Raw genomic sequence first — 17,390 nt, 5'->3', positions numbered from 1 at the left:
TGAATTATTACCATTGCAATCCACCAAAAATCCAGAGTTGCAGATTTTTCTCAGGTGGGAATTCTCTGAGTTATGATCTGGAAATAAGAAACGTGCATCTTTTATTGTAAAAAATCAAAAGTCGCTATTTATAGTACAAAGAAGAAACACCATCAGCCAGTTGCATGGATAATAAGCAATGACTTTTTCCCTCTTATCAAAAATCACATCAATAAAGAAACTAATGCCAACAAAAAGGAAAAGAACAAAAAGATAATAGCTGAAGGAGAGAACCAACTTCCAAATTTGCCATATCCCTCGTAAGGATCATCACACCACTCTAATACCTCTTTACTGCATTTCTTTTTCTCAAAATTCACCAAACCATTTGCTTCTTGTTCAGCTACTCTTATATGAGATATGAGGTGAGGAAAAACCTTCTCATAAGACTTTTCTCCAATTAATAAATCCGAATGTCCAAACCCTTCTACAACAATCCTTTCATGTTGAAAATCTGGTTGGTGCAGTTTCATATATTTGTTAGCAAGAAATGAAGTCTCTGGAGTTACGAGAAGACTCCGTCCACCTGAAATATATAGAGTAGAGACTGCCATCCTCTCTGGATGGATCAAATATGAGTTATTGCCATTACTGTCGACAATAAATCCAGAGTTGCAGATTTTTCTCAGATGAGGAAATGCTGCCATAGGAAGCCTTGTAGAGCTATACTTATTCAACCAATGATGCAATGTTGGACTAACATTTTCATGCCAGAAGGTATTCCCAAATATTCCAGAAAAGATCTCACACTCCTTGCAGGTGCATCTCTCGTATCGCGGTAAGCAATAGGCAATGCATTTCAAGAGCCAGTGCCGAAAACATGTCTTTGGTGTTTCTAACAAAGGCAAAATATTCTCCTTGCCAAGTATAGCCATTGATATCTGCACTCCAAATTGATTTAAATCAGATTCTGAACCTTAAGCCAAAGGGAACTGATATTATTAACTTGTTTTGAACCCTGTCTATCTTCATTAGTCCTAGAAATTGATGATTAAAGTTTTGGTTTAATCCAAAACTTGATTAGTCTTTTCTAAAACCCAAAAATGTTTCCATTTTTAATCCAACTCTTTCTCAGCACAGGACCGGTATTTACCACTGTAAATGAATTCAATAGAAACTATAATGTATGCGGAGAATTTCTCTTACCCGAGAATAAACTGTATGGCCTAAGAAAAAGGAATATGAAGACTTTCCAAATATATACAGCACTTCCATTATTGCGATCGAGTGTTTATTTCTTTTTGCCATAAGCAACAATGTCTGGTTATATGTCTAGATCTTAAAAATTTCATAAAAAGAAAGAAACAACAATGATAAAGAGCTCACTGGGACTAGAGGAAGCCACATTTTGAGTCTGGATAGTGTAGTGAGCTTGAAGAACATTGAAGAATTGGTGCAAGACAAAGAAGCTATGTGGGTTGCAGAGATCTGCCCTCCCATCAGAGCTATATGAATGGCTAACCCTCCAACACAGTGTGCGATTACATGTATCTTCATGCTCATTCCATGCAATTCAAGGATCTTACTAATCGCTGCAAAAGGACAATAATGGCAAGGAAAATGCTATTTAAAAAGTAATGAATCTGTAAAACTCTAAACAAAGTATAATTCATTTTCATTCTTCTTTACCAGCTGGGATATCATATTTTCCAATGTCTTCAATAGTGAAGCTGTTAGCGGGATTCATCGGGTGGAATCTTGGTTGCAGTAGCCATACTTCATGCCCTTCCTCCAGTAAAGTTCTGACCAAGTCATGTGGTTCTGTTGGCAGCCAGTAACTCTCTGTAGAATGACCATTGAGAAGGAGAACTGGACTTAATTGTTTCTCTCCTTTAACCCCCCGTGAATTTTGAATGCCATTCCATTGCCTGCAGCTGATGACATGTCCATCTTCTGGAATATGCATAAGCCAAAGCCAGCATAAAATTAGAAATAAAGAAGAAATAAGAGGAGAAAGAGTCCGGTACTCACATTGTCCATTTTTTTAACGCATAATCACTAAGTGTATTAGTTCAAGTCATTTCAAATCAATAAGCTGATTTCCTTGCTTGTATCTTGGATTTCAAAGGTTTATCAAAATCTTTGTGAAAAATCTGTAAGCTAGCTTGCCCAATACCTGTTTTTATTTTATGGAGAGTGCTGCTTGGATAAGGTTTATGGCAAGAATCACTAGGGATTATGTGAATCCCTCGCGGAATTTGTAAGACATAGGTTCTTACAAAAGTCAATAGTAGAATATATGTGAACCTTCCTGCCTTGTTGCCTCTAAGGGTCATGAAGCTCCTCAGAAGTGCCCAGAAGGAAACTCTAAGCTCTCCATTTAAATTCATCATTTTCTCCCTCGCACCGTTCACCGGAATTTTTTTAAATGTTACATGCAGTGTTGTAGTCTCTTTCCAAGCATATAATGCCAGGAGATACGGATTCATTATCTTCCTTCCCTCAAGAATATATCTGCACCAAAAAGATCCATCAGTTCTACCAAACTGAATAAAATAGCAAAAAAATTTCTTCAGTAAAATAAGAAAGGATTCAACTTCGAACATAAGCATACTTTGAACTAGAGGAAGCTACGAGGAGAAGATGTAAGCGCATATACTGTGTGTAAGGAGTTCTGCAATCCACTGCACACATATCTACTTCCCCATCTATGATGTGTAGTTTATCCTTCTCAATGGCTCTAAACACCATATATCCTCCAACCTTTCCCCTCAACAGAGGATGAGATCCACCAGTAAATGAATTTTTTTCAGCAAACTCTTTCAGATTCTGAGGGTTCATTTTCATTTTGAGATAAGCTACACATGGCATACCACCCACATACCCTTTTATGGTTTCTTTTATCAGAACATTTGAACTGTGGTTATTATCTAAATTTTTATCAGCAAAAAAATGTTGACTACGATCAACAGCTAAAATGTCAAAATTTATACCTCTTTTGCTGTTAAACTCAATAATATCTTGCAAAAGGTGTCTACTCACATGCTCAGCAGCTGTTGCAATTGTAAGAGCTGGGTTTATGCCAACAGAACACGGGATTAAAGAAGCATCACAAATATAGAGGCCTGAGTGAACAGAGGCAGGAGTTTCTGGATCAAAAACCTGACCGCTGTGGTTACAAACCCCAGTAGAAGAATCTAATGATGCATTGCATCCACCTAAAAGATGAACTGCTGTGCTCCTGTACTTAGTCATAAAGAGGATTCCCCCTAATTTCTTGGTGAGCTTTTGAAAGGTTTCAATTTTTCGTGGAAGCAAAGGATCATAGGGTGGACTAAAGCAGATTTTATTTGTGTTTTTGTCTAACATAATATTTCCATCACCTTCATCATATCCCATTGCATTGAGCACAATTGCTTCAGTTGATTTAAAATCAATCATGTACTTCAGCTTGTCAAAAATCCCATGAAAGAACCAGTAACCTGTTGGCCATCCATAAGTAAGGATCTCTTTAAACAGCAGGTTAGGGTAAGCACTTGGAATTACAGCACTCTGCATTGGAAGGAAAAACAGTAAGCATGGAGAGTCTGCTAAAAGGACACAAGAGAATATGCTTATTAGATGCACATAAGTATTTGCTTTCGCATCCTGTAGCATTTTCTTAAGTGTATATTTCATAACCATCCTAGTCCTAGGTTACTGATGAATGAATGATCAATTGATCATGATAAATCTGATTTCACATAGGCTGACTTTTGCTAGGATGAACTGCTAGAATCTCAGGTCATCCAAATTGAATAAGAAAATATACTCACTTAACATAAGCTTCAAGAAATATGAGCATATTGCATTGCAGTTAAACTTTAAGATTATCAAAATTTATGTTGTTAAGTATAGAATACTTCAGAAAATTGTGGTCATAAAATTTCGGGTGCCATCACCATGTTAAGATAGAACCTAAAAACATAACATGGAATATAAAGACAAATCATGTTCTGCAATGCAGAAATTCGCAACCTGGATAGTGAAACCCGATGAAGAAGTGTAAGATGTTGAGATGGATGGCCCTGGCCGTTCTTGAAAAGGAAGCTTTGATATTTGTTTCCTGTTCAATCCATGACCACTCAAGGGGGCTGCACTTCTAGCGAGATAAGCAACTGAATTCCCATTACAGCTGAATCCTGACCCAAGAGTTTTTGGAAGCCTCAATCCTCTCATTTGTGACTGGAAAAGTATCTTAACAGTGCCGAAAACTCCAGCTGTGGGAAATAAGTTAAGAGCATGTTAGAAATTTGACTAGCAAAGTATTGAGCAAATATCTGTAGCTAATATTTCCTACCTGATAGGATTACAAAATCGGAGGTTATATAGTCAATCTCATTTAAGTAAACACGCCATCTCCTTTTTATTATGTCTTGTTGGATTTCATATGTGTTCTTAACCACATACTGAGCTTCACATAGAGTTTCTACAGTACATCCAGCCTGCATCACAAGATATTCTTACTATAAACACATGAAAAAAGGATGTTGGAGTCCATTGATTATTAATTACTTTACATTGTTTAATCAAGTATTTGGAAGTACCAAGAAATCAAGATGTCAACCACACAATACTTTCCATAACTGTCCATAACTGTTATGATCGCTTGTAACTGTCCATAACTGTTACCATTGCTTATATTATCTATGTTTCTTAGTACAAAATCTTCTATTTTCTACCTATGAAACACTTTAAATTTTCAGCAAAAACGGGTATATAGAAGATATAACAGAAACTTGCCTGTATTGCCAAAAGAAGATAATTCTTATCAGTAGAATTTTTGGCATTGTAAGGACACCCCGCAAGGCAATTTCCACATGCTAAGCAGCTATTCATCTTTTGAAGCTTCATTGAATTGGATGGAGAATCTTCAACATCAAAATTTATACTGAGCTTGATTAAATTGTCGAAAGTTTCTTCATTCTCTGCTCTAGCTATTTCTGCCATTACATTGGCAATTGGAAACATGACTGGAACATTTTGTGTTCTCAGCATTGCTGCTGCAGAAGCTTCACAAATATCCCAATCCCTTTCCCATTCCTTTGGCCATTTCGGATTTCTTCTAGCACGAATTGGGGTTGGAAGCATTACTCCTGCATTGACTAGTGAACCACCGCCTAGCCCACAAGCAACTGCTGCTAGAGAATCATTTTGTTCATATACCTAAAATTTTTCATGTATGTCAATAAGTCACCAACTATAAGACAATAACAGGTAAAAATGCTCTGATTTGGTTGGGCTTTCAACTCCATCTGATTATAATTTTCTATCAATTTTGTAGTGACTTGATGATTTTTATATAATTCTATATCAATTTGTAGCGAGTTGATTACGTCTTTGTGTGAACAGAAACGATATTGCATTAATAGCCTCAAATGTTAAAAGATAATAGCCTGCCCGGCTACCTTATCTTTTATTGTATGCAAAGCAAATGTGATAAGATAGATAAATAAAGAAAGACAATTAGGAATAACCTGAAACAAAGCATCTTTTGGACCAAAACTGAAGCCTGAAGGCTGATCCATCCTCATAGCTGAAATGAGCTTTAAACCATCAGTGGGGAAATCCTCAGCTTTCCATCTTCGACCTCTTTCCATTAAACAAACCTTTATTCCTGCCATGGACAGTCGACAGGCAGCAACAGAGCCGCCATATCCAGAACCTACAACTATAGCATCATAACCATCTTTTCTGTCTCCAAATCTTCCTTCTAAATTGCCTTGTGTCTTCATTTCTTCTTCTAACTCCAGTCCAGAATTTTTATTCCAGGATCAAGCTCTTTTACGTCAACCCTAATATTCGTACAAACATAAAAAGGGAACAACTAAAAGGAGAGGCCAGTTGTAATATGAAAGTAAAATACAGTTAGCCCTTAATTCTTAAGGAGAGGCCACTACTTTCTTATGTTTCCATGGAATAAATTTATTCAGGATAAGGCAAATGTAAATGATATTTGTAGACATACACTGTCTTGTAGCCTTGTTATAGAAACGAAGAGGATCAGAGATTATTCCTCTAATTGTCAGTGAATAAGTACGACCACATATTATTTTTCAAGAGAACATATCAAAATAAATCTTTTTTCAAGAGAAGAAATCCAAATCAATCTCTTGGTAAGTAAACTATAGACTGCACCAGCACTAAAATCTATTTGTTATAGAGAAGAGCAAATAATTTTTTTTTAATTTTATTAAACTGAAAGAAGAGAATTACAGTGTTGACTTTTACATTTTACATTAAGTAATTCAAACTCTTGCTATTTCAACTGACTTCTGGAGGGCCTGCAGCAGACTTCTCATGATTCTGGGTTCACCAGGAGGTGATTTATCCTTTAAGGGTCCATTCCTTATGGCTCGGAAAATAGGACCTGAACCGGCAGTTGCTGGGAAAACCAGACAATCAATGTACACTAGTACCTCAGTCTTCCCATCTCCAATTTCAATGAAAGCCAACCTAACTCCACCTGGTATTTTATCTACCTGTTATATTGAAATGCATCAGGCCATTAAAGCAAGAATTTTCTTTGTTTTATTTGTATAATCCATAGAGTGTCAGTAAAAGCAAGTAATATTGCAGATCGTGGTTGTTAAAATTGCTTTTTTAACCTAAGATCAGAAAGGGGTTCATAAAATTGAATAGTAAACTAGAATTGTAACTTGTTAGATTTTACATATCACAAAAAAATAATATTTTAAAAAATAAAAATAATATACAACAACAACTAAGCCTTAACTCAAAACTAGTTGGGGTTGGCTATATTAATCCTTCGCTTCCACTCTACTATGTCCATAACTAGATTTACACTAATGTACTAAGATCGTAGAATTGTAGGATTGTAAAACCACAAGATCGTAAAATTATTCAACAATTTTAACTTCTTTCGAGTGATTTTATGCAATTTTATCCAAGCTATGGTTCTACTCATTGTGTAAAATCAATTCCTAAGTTTGACTCATAAGATCGTAAAAGTCAAAACAAGGTTTTAACAACCACGTTGCAGATGAATACCAAAATCAAAACAAAGTCATTGAATTGAGTAGATTTGAATCAAATGATGATGATGATGATGATTATTATTATTATTATCATTGCCAAAAACAATGTTGAGATAACAAGGAACTTTTTGGACACTGCAGCTTACAAATCACACATTAAGGGTCTGCTCGGCAAATTTAGCTGTTCTAGTAGTTTTTAGCTATTTTAATAGTGGTTAGCTGTTAAATATTAGATGTTAGTGGTTAACGATTATATAGCGGTTTAGAATAAAAGCATTCGGTACAAATAACTATTTGATTACCTGTTTAATATAAAATAACAAAAAAGAATATGAAAGCGAGGAACAAGATAAAGACAAATGATGGATAAAGGTAACTTTAATGAAGATAACGTTTCATAAAACACTGTCTCAAACTCTAAACGCTAGGATAGATATTGTATTACCAAACCTTATAATTACTTAAGATAGTGTTTTAACCCTATCAAAATATTAAACAATACCTCAAACACTGCTGCCGAACAGGGCATAAATGAGCTTTAGAGGCAGTCGGCAGAGTTTCCAAGAGGTGATTTTTTCAATTTAGTAGTAGTCACAATCATATATACAATGCTCTGGATATATTCATATACAGGGTTCGTAAACATAGAAAAGTGCAAAAGGTATGCTAGGAGTCGGAAGAATCCAAAGCTAAGAAGAGAACAAGCAAAAGTAACCCTATCTGCATAGAAAGACCCAATAAAGGACTAAAGAGGATGAAAGTAAATTAATGTCTCATACAGTTTATGGACAAGAACCCCTACTAAACGTATATATCATGCCAAAGAAATATCAACAAAAAGACCCTGAGAAGTTCAAAACAATAAAGTGCCGGCCAAGATTACAAATTCAATTTAAAAAATCATATAGTTCGTTAAAAACTAAAAGTCGCAGTGCTCAGATAGAGTCCATTGTGTGTTTGCCAACATAACCTCTATTCGAAAACCCACATACTGAACTTAAAAAGCAGGCTTTTATGCACTAAAACTGAATTAAACGACTCCACCTTCTGGTTTAGTTATCATGAAATGGAAGAGAAAAATTTTAACTGACCTTTAATGGCACTGGTAATGGTAGATTAGCTCCTTGGCAAAGACTGTTTGCCCACTGTTGTACACACAAAAAGAAGCACATATTATTCAAAAAGAACAACGACAAAAGAAAAAAAAATTCAGTTCAATTTTCATAAATATTTTATCAGTGACCTGCAAATCATATAGTTTGAACTAGAGAAGAAGAGGATTAGGAGACCTGGAAGAGCAAGGTCTCAAATCTTGGTAGGTCAGTATTGGAGGGCAATTTCAAAGTCCCCAAAGAGACGCCACCATCACCATCGTCATCTGCAGCCACAATGCCGTCATTTTCCGGCGAAGATTTGGCCACTGCTGTCAGATTCTGGTAACCAAGAAGTTCAGATGGCCTGAAGAACCGATTCTTGTCCTCTCTTGTGGTCATAATGCATGGGCGGGAAACAGGCAGAGAGGGAGAGATTTGCATGTGGGAACCCACACGGGTTGGGTATAGGAGCTGACTCATTGCACACGCCATGGCTCGTAACGGCAACTCGCAACTGAACTACCAAAGCTTATTCCGAATAGGGAGAGAGACAGAGACAGCAGATTTTACGAGATAGATTTCGATAAGATTCTCCAAATTTCTAAGGTAGGAAAACAATCCTTCGCATTTAGATTAATAATTTTATAATTAGAAAATTAGATGATTTTTTTTATCGCTTCAGAAATTCAATGAGGTTATTTTTAAATGTGCAAGCTCAGGCTCACTTAGATGGCAAGTCAGAACTCCAGTCAAATTAGACCGTCAAGCTCAGACTGGTGAGACGACAAAAATGAAAATAAAACCAAAAGAGTAGGAAAAATGAAATTTTAACTAATTATATGATCTTGTTCCAAAAAGGAAAACAATCAACTAATATATGAAGATTCATCAAGCCTAAATCTGAATATGGAAGATTGAGAAGAAAATATCGGACATTAGAGGAGTATCAAGTATCACTTTGAACATTGAAAAGGGTCCGAAGCTTGAGATGGATTTTGATCGTTTTCACTTTTTTGCTTTCAGGTGTACTCACCACCTGTTCAATTATAACTTCAACTTGTACAAGAAATTGCAAATCTCATACAACGGCAGAAAGAGAAGTAACTCCTACAAATCTTAAGTCTTTACAATGAACAAGCTTTTTTTGGCATCAGACCATTACGATTAACAAGCTTCGAGCTTAGATGAACAAGCTTCGAGTTTAGGAAGGAGACTTCGCCAAGCATCTGCAATGCTATTAGCCAACCGTGCCTGTCCTTTAGAAAATTCATGGAAAGCTATCCTCATTTCCAGTGTTTTCTGTTCTTGAAAACGTACTATCTCTTCATTCATCATTCTCACGATGTTCTCAAATCTTCTCGTTGCTTCTTCACTGTCTGCCTTCAACTGCATCACAGATAACTTCTAGCGTTGGACAACCAATATATAATAAGTGAAGTGATGAATACTCATATCATATGGGATTAAATTACCTCCTTATACTCAATCTCAGCCTCTCCAACTTTATCAGATCGCGTCAACATGAGCTTGTCACTGGAAAAAAAGTAGATCTAAATTAGGAAGTCCAGATATCCTCTGGCCCATCAGCAAAAACCTAATAACTACGAACTAGATGAATAATCTCATTTGCAAACAATCCACTTCAGTATTTTCCAAGTTTTTGTTGCATTGAGTAGTCAAGAAAGATTCCAGCTTTCATCCAGTTTTAACAGCTAAATAACATATATTAACAATAGTAGAGGAAGGTTCTGGCTATTCTTGAATTTTTCTTCAACAATAATCATGCCCTGCAGTTCCATTTTATGTTAGAAGACCTCCTTTAATGCATTATCTGAAAAATATTCCTGAAAGAGTAAATACGGTGCTCAAGAAACCTGAAAGAAGAGAATCTAATTGTAACATTTACCACCAGGAAATAATTCCATTTACTAACATGTCCACACATGCTCTTTTAGAGTTGCATGGCTCAAAACATCATAGCTTTACAATCATCAGTACAAAGGCAATAGCAGAAATATGCAATAGCAAAATCTATTTCTTGCAACATCAATTGTCATTTTGATAGAATACCACTTTTATTTCTCGTCATATCCATGGTAATTTTACAAGTAAGGACCAACATAATGAAGTTAAGGGAAGAAAAGAAATAGGTAGAGGGTCATACAGATTTATCTCCTTCAATTTAATTGTTTCAGCCAGCTCACACTGATGCCTGAAGGCATTGGCCCTCTCAGCTATGGTAGCCTGTTTTGGGAACATAGAACAAAGATCAGCTTCTATACTGAGGATTAGGACCAGAAGAAAGAAGAAAATAGGCAACTAAAACTCACCTTAATAGATTGTACGGCACGAACATAATCTTTCAAAGGTTCTTCAAAATTCATTAAAATTTGATGAGCCTGCAAATTTAAGGGATCATAAATGCTCTGATTAGCATCAACCTGATCAACACTTCAATCAAAATCTACAGTTACAAAACAGAAAAAAGATTTCAGATGTGGAAGGATGACACTCCAACTTAAATCCTACCTCCTTCTGCAGCCTGATGGATAGTGTTTCTGACTTAGCCCCAAGGTCAGAGAATGCCTTCCCAAGGGCATCTCCTTCACAAGCACCAAGGAGTTTGGCTGCCTTCCCAAAATCTGCTAGAGACTGCCCCAATTCTGAGGAAATAGACAACCGTGTTACAAGTAATCAACTATACTCTAGTATTTCTAAAGAAAGGGGGGGGAAAAAGCAATCACGAGGGAATGCATCATAATAAAACATTGTTTACCTCTGTGCCTCTTTACAAGACGATATGCATGCTTCTGAGCTTCAGACAAGTGATTTTCAAGTTCGAAGATATAATTTTTCAACTTCTCATATTCAGGATTCGACTCCTCAACTGGTTTCTCCTTCCCAAGAACAACATCACTAACTTTAGATTGAACATCCTGTAAAAAGTTTAGACCATTATTGGTGTGATCAAATTGCATCACTTTACTGTTTGTGGGTACATTTAAAAACTGCAATTACTGTTCAAGTGGAGAGAAGTGTTGTGCCATGTTAAACTTAACCAACAGGTAGGAAAATCGATTCCCAATTAAAACATACAGCATTTGATCCCAGGACATATAAACGACATTCTGTGGATCTAGCTTGAATGTTTCACTTTTGAGTAGTTAAGTATTATCTCACAGCATCCACAGATGTTGCAGCAAAGAACACTGTGAACTAAGACGTACCCATCCAACATATATTTATACAAGTCCTGATATCACAGTATCTAAAATTCGATGGGAACTTTTGAATCAATGACTAGATAAGAAACTTCACTAATGGTTGCAGGCCTAGCGGCAATGTTAAATTAACATTGTCTGCCATTAAGAAATACCAATCACCATAGAACATTGCAGAGTTCATGATACCTTGAATATTTGCATCAAATCAGCTGGCTTCTTCTTAAAAATACCAGTCTCATGAGCCCTTAATCGCTCCATTGTCTGGATTTGGAAAATAGGTAAATAGATTAGTACCAAGATAAAACACACTTACCTAGCAACATCAGATACATTAAAAATACTAGAAGGAAATGCTGCAAAATTCCATCAATATGAAACCTTATATTTAGGAGAAAGATAAAAGAAGCACGCTATTAGTTTACATTAAAATAAGGTTAATTGAACCAGTATAAGTAACTTCTTCCTGAAGTTAAGAACATAAAAGGGCAGAAATCCACATTTTGAAATTAACAGTGATGAGCAACATCAGCAGCTGCTTAACAAGATGATCAATTAAATGTGATAATTGACTTCTCTATTTAACACCATCAAGAGCTTATTACAAACAACTAGTAGCTTGATAATCCTAGGCTACTTGGTTAGGCAGTTCATGTCAAAGTAATGTGCAACACTGATTGAAGCATATAAACATTGATCATGGAAATGTTCAAACCATAAAAGGCATTGATCATGCATTTTGGTCAGATTTAAGGTTGAAAAATTCAAAGGAATCAATTTTCAAGTCATACGCATGTCAACGAAACAGAACCTTCTATATTGAAGCCATATCCTCATCTACCTTTGTTTAATGAGAGTTTCTTTTTCTTTTTTCTTCTTTTCATTTGTTTTTTTCTTCTGTTCTTTTGTTTTGTTCTTCTTGAGAATAAGTACATCAGAGATTTCAAATTTTGATTAATTAAATACTTAGCAGAACAGGAATGTTTAGCAAAGACGGTGTGCATCAACAGAAAATAATTGTACCAATTTGCTGTATCTAGAAGCCCTAGTGAAACACCTAAACCTTTGGCTGGGGGGGGGGGGGGGGGGGGATAATATATACAGTGAGAGTATGGGCATGTGCATATGTTGGTCGTGTGAGTGAAAGTCAATCCAAACACGGAAAACTGGGAGGCACATATGATAAATGAACTGATGTTTTCTAATGGACTTTCACCAAATCAAAAACAATGCTGAATTGTATTACTCAGCACCAAATACAAAATAGTTCACCTCTTCATCTGCCTGCAAGAACGTTCTCAGATCCTCACTTTGTTGTAGCTCATGGTGTGATGCTATCCTATTCACAAATATATCTAGTGCTTGACGCCTCAACTCGATAAATTCAGCACTGAAACGGAACTTTTCTGCATTAAAGAAACTAAAGTAAGTGCAAGTTGAATTTCAAAACGCGCCAAACATATTCCTCATGCGTCCATTTTTCCATATTTTTCCTTTTAAATCACATATTCACATTGGTGTAAACACGGTATCAGACAAAAGAATAGGCTACACCAGAATGTGAAGCCTCATCATTAGTGCATGGGAGACCAAGCCAGCAAAGACACATGTCAAATGCATGTCAACACTTGCAGATTATGTTATAAGTTACAATTGCCTTGCAATTACCATATGAAAGCCTTTCCTATAGATACTGACCAAATGATATCTAGCAAACAGTTGCAGAGTGATGCCAAAACTTAAAAAAGTATTAGTGGTAATTTTACCAAAGCAAATATTGCTAGAGACAGAACAATGTGACAGTATTAACTCTTCTGTGAAATACTGTGCTCTTCATTTGTTTATGCATATTTCAGGGTAGCATGACAAGATGAGCACACAAGTAAAGACTCAACTCCGAATGGTGCAAAAAGTATTCCAAAAGAATAATTAAGCAAGTGATTGAAAGTGCACGTCAAATGCAAGGATTCATGGATAATTTCGTGATGTCAAGATCTTTTAGATGATTTGTTTCCTTTTGCCATTCTAATGCTCGCAAACAACTTGGCTAACATCTAAGGGTGCTACGATGCTTAATTTCATGCTCCATATTTGGCCAAAAGTTGTCTTCTCTTTCATGAGGTCTTAATCACTAATATTGTCACTTTAAGAATAAGGAGAACAATAAAGACAAACAAAATTGGGCTTCAATAAAAGTTACAATCTTCTGGGTTAAAAACCGCTCTTTTGATTGAAAACAAAAAAATAACAAGTTCATCCATTTTTTTTATCGGTTCTCTTCTTCTTCCTTTTTTCTTCTCCTTTTCCTTCTTATGCTACCGACAAGATGTCTCAATAATTTTCTTCTTCCGAGAAGGATCACAAAAGGATAAACTTTGATGTGAAAGACATCGGCTTCTTTTGATGAAGCAGTTTGTATGAGTTTGTTCGCTAAACATGAGATTGGCTTTGTCAATTTGATATCCATCTTTGGCCCAGTGTTATCAGAATCTTACGATTTGATTCAATTTTCATGCTAAACGATTCAATCTTACGGGTCAATCGGTATGGATCCTGAATTTTACGATTCGAGTCAATTCTCAGGTCCAATGATTCTCTTACCCAACAAAACCAATGGAAAAGTTAATACAGGGAAAAAAAGAACAGAAGAATATAGTTATATTAGAAGATGGAGATAATGAAGGGCTTGAACTTGAAAATAATAATGAATAAATATGGATTTTGATAGGAAATTTTAATGGCTTGATGGTTTCACTTTGCTTTATATTAAAATTTTAACTTCATAATTTGATATTTTGAACTTGACAACTACACAAGTCATTAAGTTCTCTTTCATTTTGTGTTTAGCAAACGATTTAGAATTGAAATTTATATAAATACATTATAAGCAATTAATTTTTAGTATTTTTTTGACAAAATTAATGGAAATATATCCATAAATAAATATGTATTTATTTTTAATTAATTTTGAAAAGTTATACTGAATCTTACGATTCGATTTGATTCTCAATTTTCGATTCTAAAATAAAAATTTCAATTCTTGATTTGACAACTACAATAATATTTGCTCAAGCCAGATCCTCACCTCAATTGTCAATTTAATGAATAACCAGAAGAAGCTATTAGGCATGCTGATAAAACTGTGAAATACGTGACTAAAAGGAGCTACTCCATAAAATTTTCAATGATGTGTAAGAAAGGCACTATAAATTACAGATACCACCTCTCTTCACGACAAATGCATGATGAATAATAATAGATTGAAAGAAAAATCAACAAACAAAAATGATGATTTCCATTTCTTACCTACAGCACTCTTCTCTGGAAGAGGAGGAATAAAAACACCTTTGTACTTCTCAAAAAGACGGTCTCGTAACCAGACAAAATCACTGTAACGTCGAATAACAATCTTTTCAGGCCCTTGGTATTCTGGAAAGTTTGTCTGCCAAAAGAACCCCACAAACATTGAACTATGACTTACAATTATAGAAGAATTTGTAAGATTTCTATATTCCACGTTCAAATGCAAAAAACTGAGTAAAAAATTTCCAAATGGAAAAAAGAAGTAAGAAATTGATAATATCATCAAAATTGATAGTATCATCAAAATAAAAATTGTCTCACACACTTTCTAATATGAGAATAAGAAATACTTGCTTAAACAACTTGCCAAAAACGTTTCAAATGTATGTTTAATTGATACAGGCATATCGTAACCAAGAAGCTATGGCATCAAAAAACAAAAACTAAGATCATACTAATCTAATGCACGATCAAACTTTAAAAAAGAGGCATTCATGTGGCATTCAAGACATGACATTATATAGACTGAAAAATTCAAAAGATTACCCAAGTCCTAAATCGCAAGAAATTTAGAGACTCGCTAACAAACACCCAACAAAAGCATTTTAATTTGTAGTTATATATAGGTTATTAAAAACTTGACAACCAAATTTCGGAACACAAAATCATAATAAGTAATAAAGTAATGAGTAAGTATCCTTCCACGGGAATTGTGTATTAAGTACTAAAATTGTATTAATTCACTATTATTTCAATGGCAATATGTTACAAAGAAAAACCTTCATGCTCTCCCTTCTCTCCATCTTCATTAAAATTTCTTTTTTTTTTTTTTTCTTTCATCAAAACACAAGAATCGAGCATGTAAATATGGGAGAGAGGTTGATTCTTGTCTTCTCTGACTGCCCGTTCTTTTTCTTCTTTTTTTTTTTTTTTTTTTTTTGTAAATTCTTATGTTTTTTATCAAATAAATTATAGATTTATATTTGCTTGGCACAAATATATATTATTTATGTTTCTTGCAATTTCTTTCCATTTTGCATTGAACACCAAGTAGATGCACTTCAGCTTTCACCAAAAGCAGCATAAGAATGTCAAAACTCATTCACTCACAGGACCAATATGATAAAATTTAACACTTCAAATTTTGATTGACATGTCTGCGGACATGCCAATCAAAATCTCAAACCAAAACAAATCCTTTAGCAAACTGGAAACTGCTCAAAAGAAGGAAAAGAACAAGAAAATTAGCGAGATAACCTTGGTAATGACGCGATAAGAGATGTAAGACTGGACGCCATTGCCTAATTTGACAGGATCAGTCACCGAAACTGATAAGTAAGGCGGTGATGTAGGAGATCTAGGGCTAAGCGAAGACCCCGAAGAACTTCTCTGCTGCTCCATTTTCACACAAACCGAAAAAAAAAAATCAACAGTTTAACTAATTTTCATATAATTAATCGCATTTGCAAGCAGAGAATGTAACCGGAGAGAGCAGGGTGGTAGATTGGTAATTTACCGCAGTAATCATGGCCTAATTGTTAAGGGAGCCAATAGAACAAAACTGAGATTGTTGGACTCGTTTCTTTCTTATTCGGCAAGCATACGTTATGTGGTGACTGGCGAAGCGAGCGGTTCCGTCCGGAGACAAGAGGTGGAGGGAGATACCTGTAGGTTCTCCGTCAACACAGTATAACTTAAGAGTCGCGTTGCGAGCAATTCAATGAGATAACAGTAGCTTTAACCGTAAGTCTGTGGATGGTTTTAGTCGCCCAACCTGGCGTGTAGTTTTTTTTGGCCTTTTGGTGAGGATTGCCGAAACGTGTAACATGCACCTGGGCCAACATGGATCCATTAGGATCAATTGAATTGCAAGTTTTATGGCCCCCTTTGTCCCACAGATTAGTTTAGGAGTGTAATTCCAACGCTAGAAATCGAATGACCACTCTTCTTATTGCATTCCAAAATATTTTAACATTTAAAATTCGTTTTATTTTATTTTAAATATTTTTTTTAATTTAAAATTTTCTATTAAAATTCGATTTGAAATTCGATAGTTCCAAATTTTCTTAACTATAAATGCAAATAACCTCTGAAAACATACTTTACTTTACGATGTAAATTTTTGAATTGAATAAGAAATAACTACCATATGCTTATATTTATATAGTAAAAAGACATAATTAAATTTCAAAAATAATAGATTAATGTCTCGTATAATCGCTATTCAAGGCACGGTCTAGCCTTTCCCAATGTTCAAAAAAAAAAAATATCTCATATAGGTGGAATACATAATTTAACTTTGAAGTTTGAAAAAAAAAAAAAAAACCTTGTAATGTCTCATATAATTGCTATCCAAGACATAGTCTAGTCTCTCTCAATATTCAAAAAAAAAAAAAAATCATGTGGAACACATAATTTAACCCATATAACAAAAAAAAAAATTGTAGCGTTCTCAACTTCTCTTTTTGTGATAATCCACACCTCGTGACAAAAGAAATAACAAATTTTTAAGGTTTTTGGCTTTCATGTGTAAAATATTAATTTAATATGTAATTAATACAACTTTGAAAATAATAATTTTTAGATTTTATGGTTTTAACTAACTTGGTATGTTTTTCAGACCAGGAAAAAGAGTTTTTCCTTAACCTATTGAATAGTGGTTGACATAAAATTCGAATATCTTTCATGAAGTCAGCAACATAGTTCAGACATCTCAAAAAGGTTTGTAATTGATTTTTATCAGTAATTTTATCAGA

General features: G+C 34.9%; 3 protein-coding genes across 3 annotated transcripts; all 3 read right to left on the bottom strand.

The window, feature by feature from the left end:
• Positions 1-84: 84 nt before the first annotated feature.
• LOC105634753 (uncharacterized) lies at positions 85-6,036 on the bottom strand. The gene is made up of 9 exons (XM_089717760.1): positions 5,496-6,036; positions 4,762-5,184; positions 4,319-4,463; positions 3,997-4,238; positions 2,594-3,531; positions 2,156-2,493; positions 1,669-1,932; positions 1,366-1,571; positions 85-920 (listed from the first exon to the last, which is right to left on the bottom strand). Exons 1-9 carry the CDS (start codon positions 5,751-5,753, stop codon positions 204-206), a joined length of 3,531 nt encoding a protein of 1,176 aa, XP_089573886.1. The 5' UTR covers positions 5,754-6,036; the 3' UTR covers positions 85-203.
• Positions 6,037-6,171: 135 nt separating this feature from the next.
• LOC105634716 (uncharacterized) lies at positions 6,172-8,743 on the bottom strand. Its single transcript, XM_012217613.4, has 3 exons — positions 8,306-8,743; positions 8,108-8,161; positions 6,172-6,500 (listed from the first exon to the last, which is right to left on the bottom strand). Exons 1-3 carry the CDS (start codon positions 8,600-8,602, stop codon positions 6,267-6,269), a joined length of 585 nt encoding a protein of 194 aa, XP_012073003.1. The 5' UTR covers positions 8,603-8,743; the 3' UTR covers positions 6,172-6,266.
• A 281-nt stretch (positions 8,744-9,024) lies between these two features.
• On the bottom strand, positions 9,025-16,414 carry SNX1 (sorting nexin 1). Its single transcript, XM_012217614.4, has 11 exons — positions 16,151-16,414; positions 15,892-16,026; positions 14,638-14,773; positions 12,604-12,737; positions 11,521-11,595; positions 10,887-11,046; positions 10,640-10,773; positions 10,441-10,509; positions 10,275-10,354; positions 9,583-9,643; positions 9,025-9,496 (listed from the first exon to the last, which is right to left on the bottom strand). Exons 1-11 carry the CDS (start codon positions 16,160-16,162, stop codon positions 9,275-9,277), a joined length of 1,218 nt encoding a protein of 405 aa, XP_012073004.1. The 5' UTR covers positions 16,163-16,414; the 3' UTR covers positions 9,025-9,274.
• Positions 16,415-17,390: the final 976 nt, after the last annotated feature.

The sequence above is a fragment of the Jatropha curcas genome, chromosome 2 (genome assembly GCF_041381405.1).
Source record: "Jatropha curcas cultivar XTBG-Jc1 chromosome 2, XTBG_Jcur_1.0, whole genome shotgun sequence".
Taxonomy (NCBI): Eukaryota; Viridiplantae; Streptophyta; class Magnoliopsida; order Malpighiales; family Euphorbiaceae; genus Jatropha; species Jatropha curcas.
This window is presented reverse-complemented; position numbering and strand designations above follow the sequence as displayed.

Bases quoted from the DNA above. Each gene is read 5' to 3' on its own strand.
- SNX1 (XM_012217614.4), bottom strand. The intron at 11,596-12,603 runs GTGAACTATTTT...TTCCAAATCCAG, and splicing joins TCTTGCAGGCAGATGAAGAG to ACAATGGAGCGATTAAGGGC. The intron at 10,510-10,639 runs GTAGGATTTAAG...TTAAATTTGCAG, and splicing joins CCATCAGGCTGCAGAAGGAG to GCTCATCAAATTTTAATGAA.
- LOC105634753 (XM_089717760.1), bottom strand. From the start codon at position 5,753: ATGAAGACACAAGGCAATTTAGAAGGAAGATTTGGAGACAGAAAAGAT. The intron at 3,532-3,996 runs GTTGCGAATTTC...CTTCCAATGCAG, and splicing joins CATCGGGTTTCACTATCCAG to AGTGCTGTAATTCCAAGTGC. The intron at 1,572-1,668 runs GTAAAGAAGAAT...GTCCTTTTGCAG, and splicing joins AAAATATGATATCCCAGCTG to CGATTAGTAAGATCCTTGAA.
- LOC105634716 (XM_012217613.4), bottom strand. From the start codon at position 8,602: ATGGCGTGTGCAATGAGTCAGCTCCTATACCCAACCCGTGTGGGTTCC. The intron at 8,162-8,305 runs GTCTCCTAATCC...TGTGTACAACAG, and splicing joins TTGAGACCTTGCTCTTCCAG to TGGGCAAACAGTCTTTGCCA. The intron at 6,501-8,107 runs GTCAGTTAAAAT...TCAATATAACAG, and splicing joins CATTACCAGTGCCATTAAAG to GTAGATAAAATACCAGGTGG.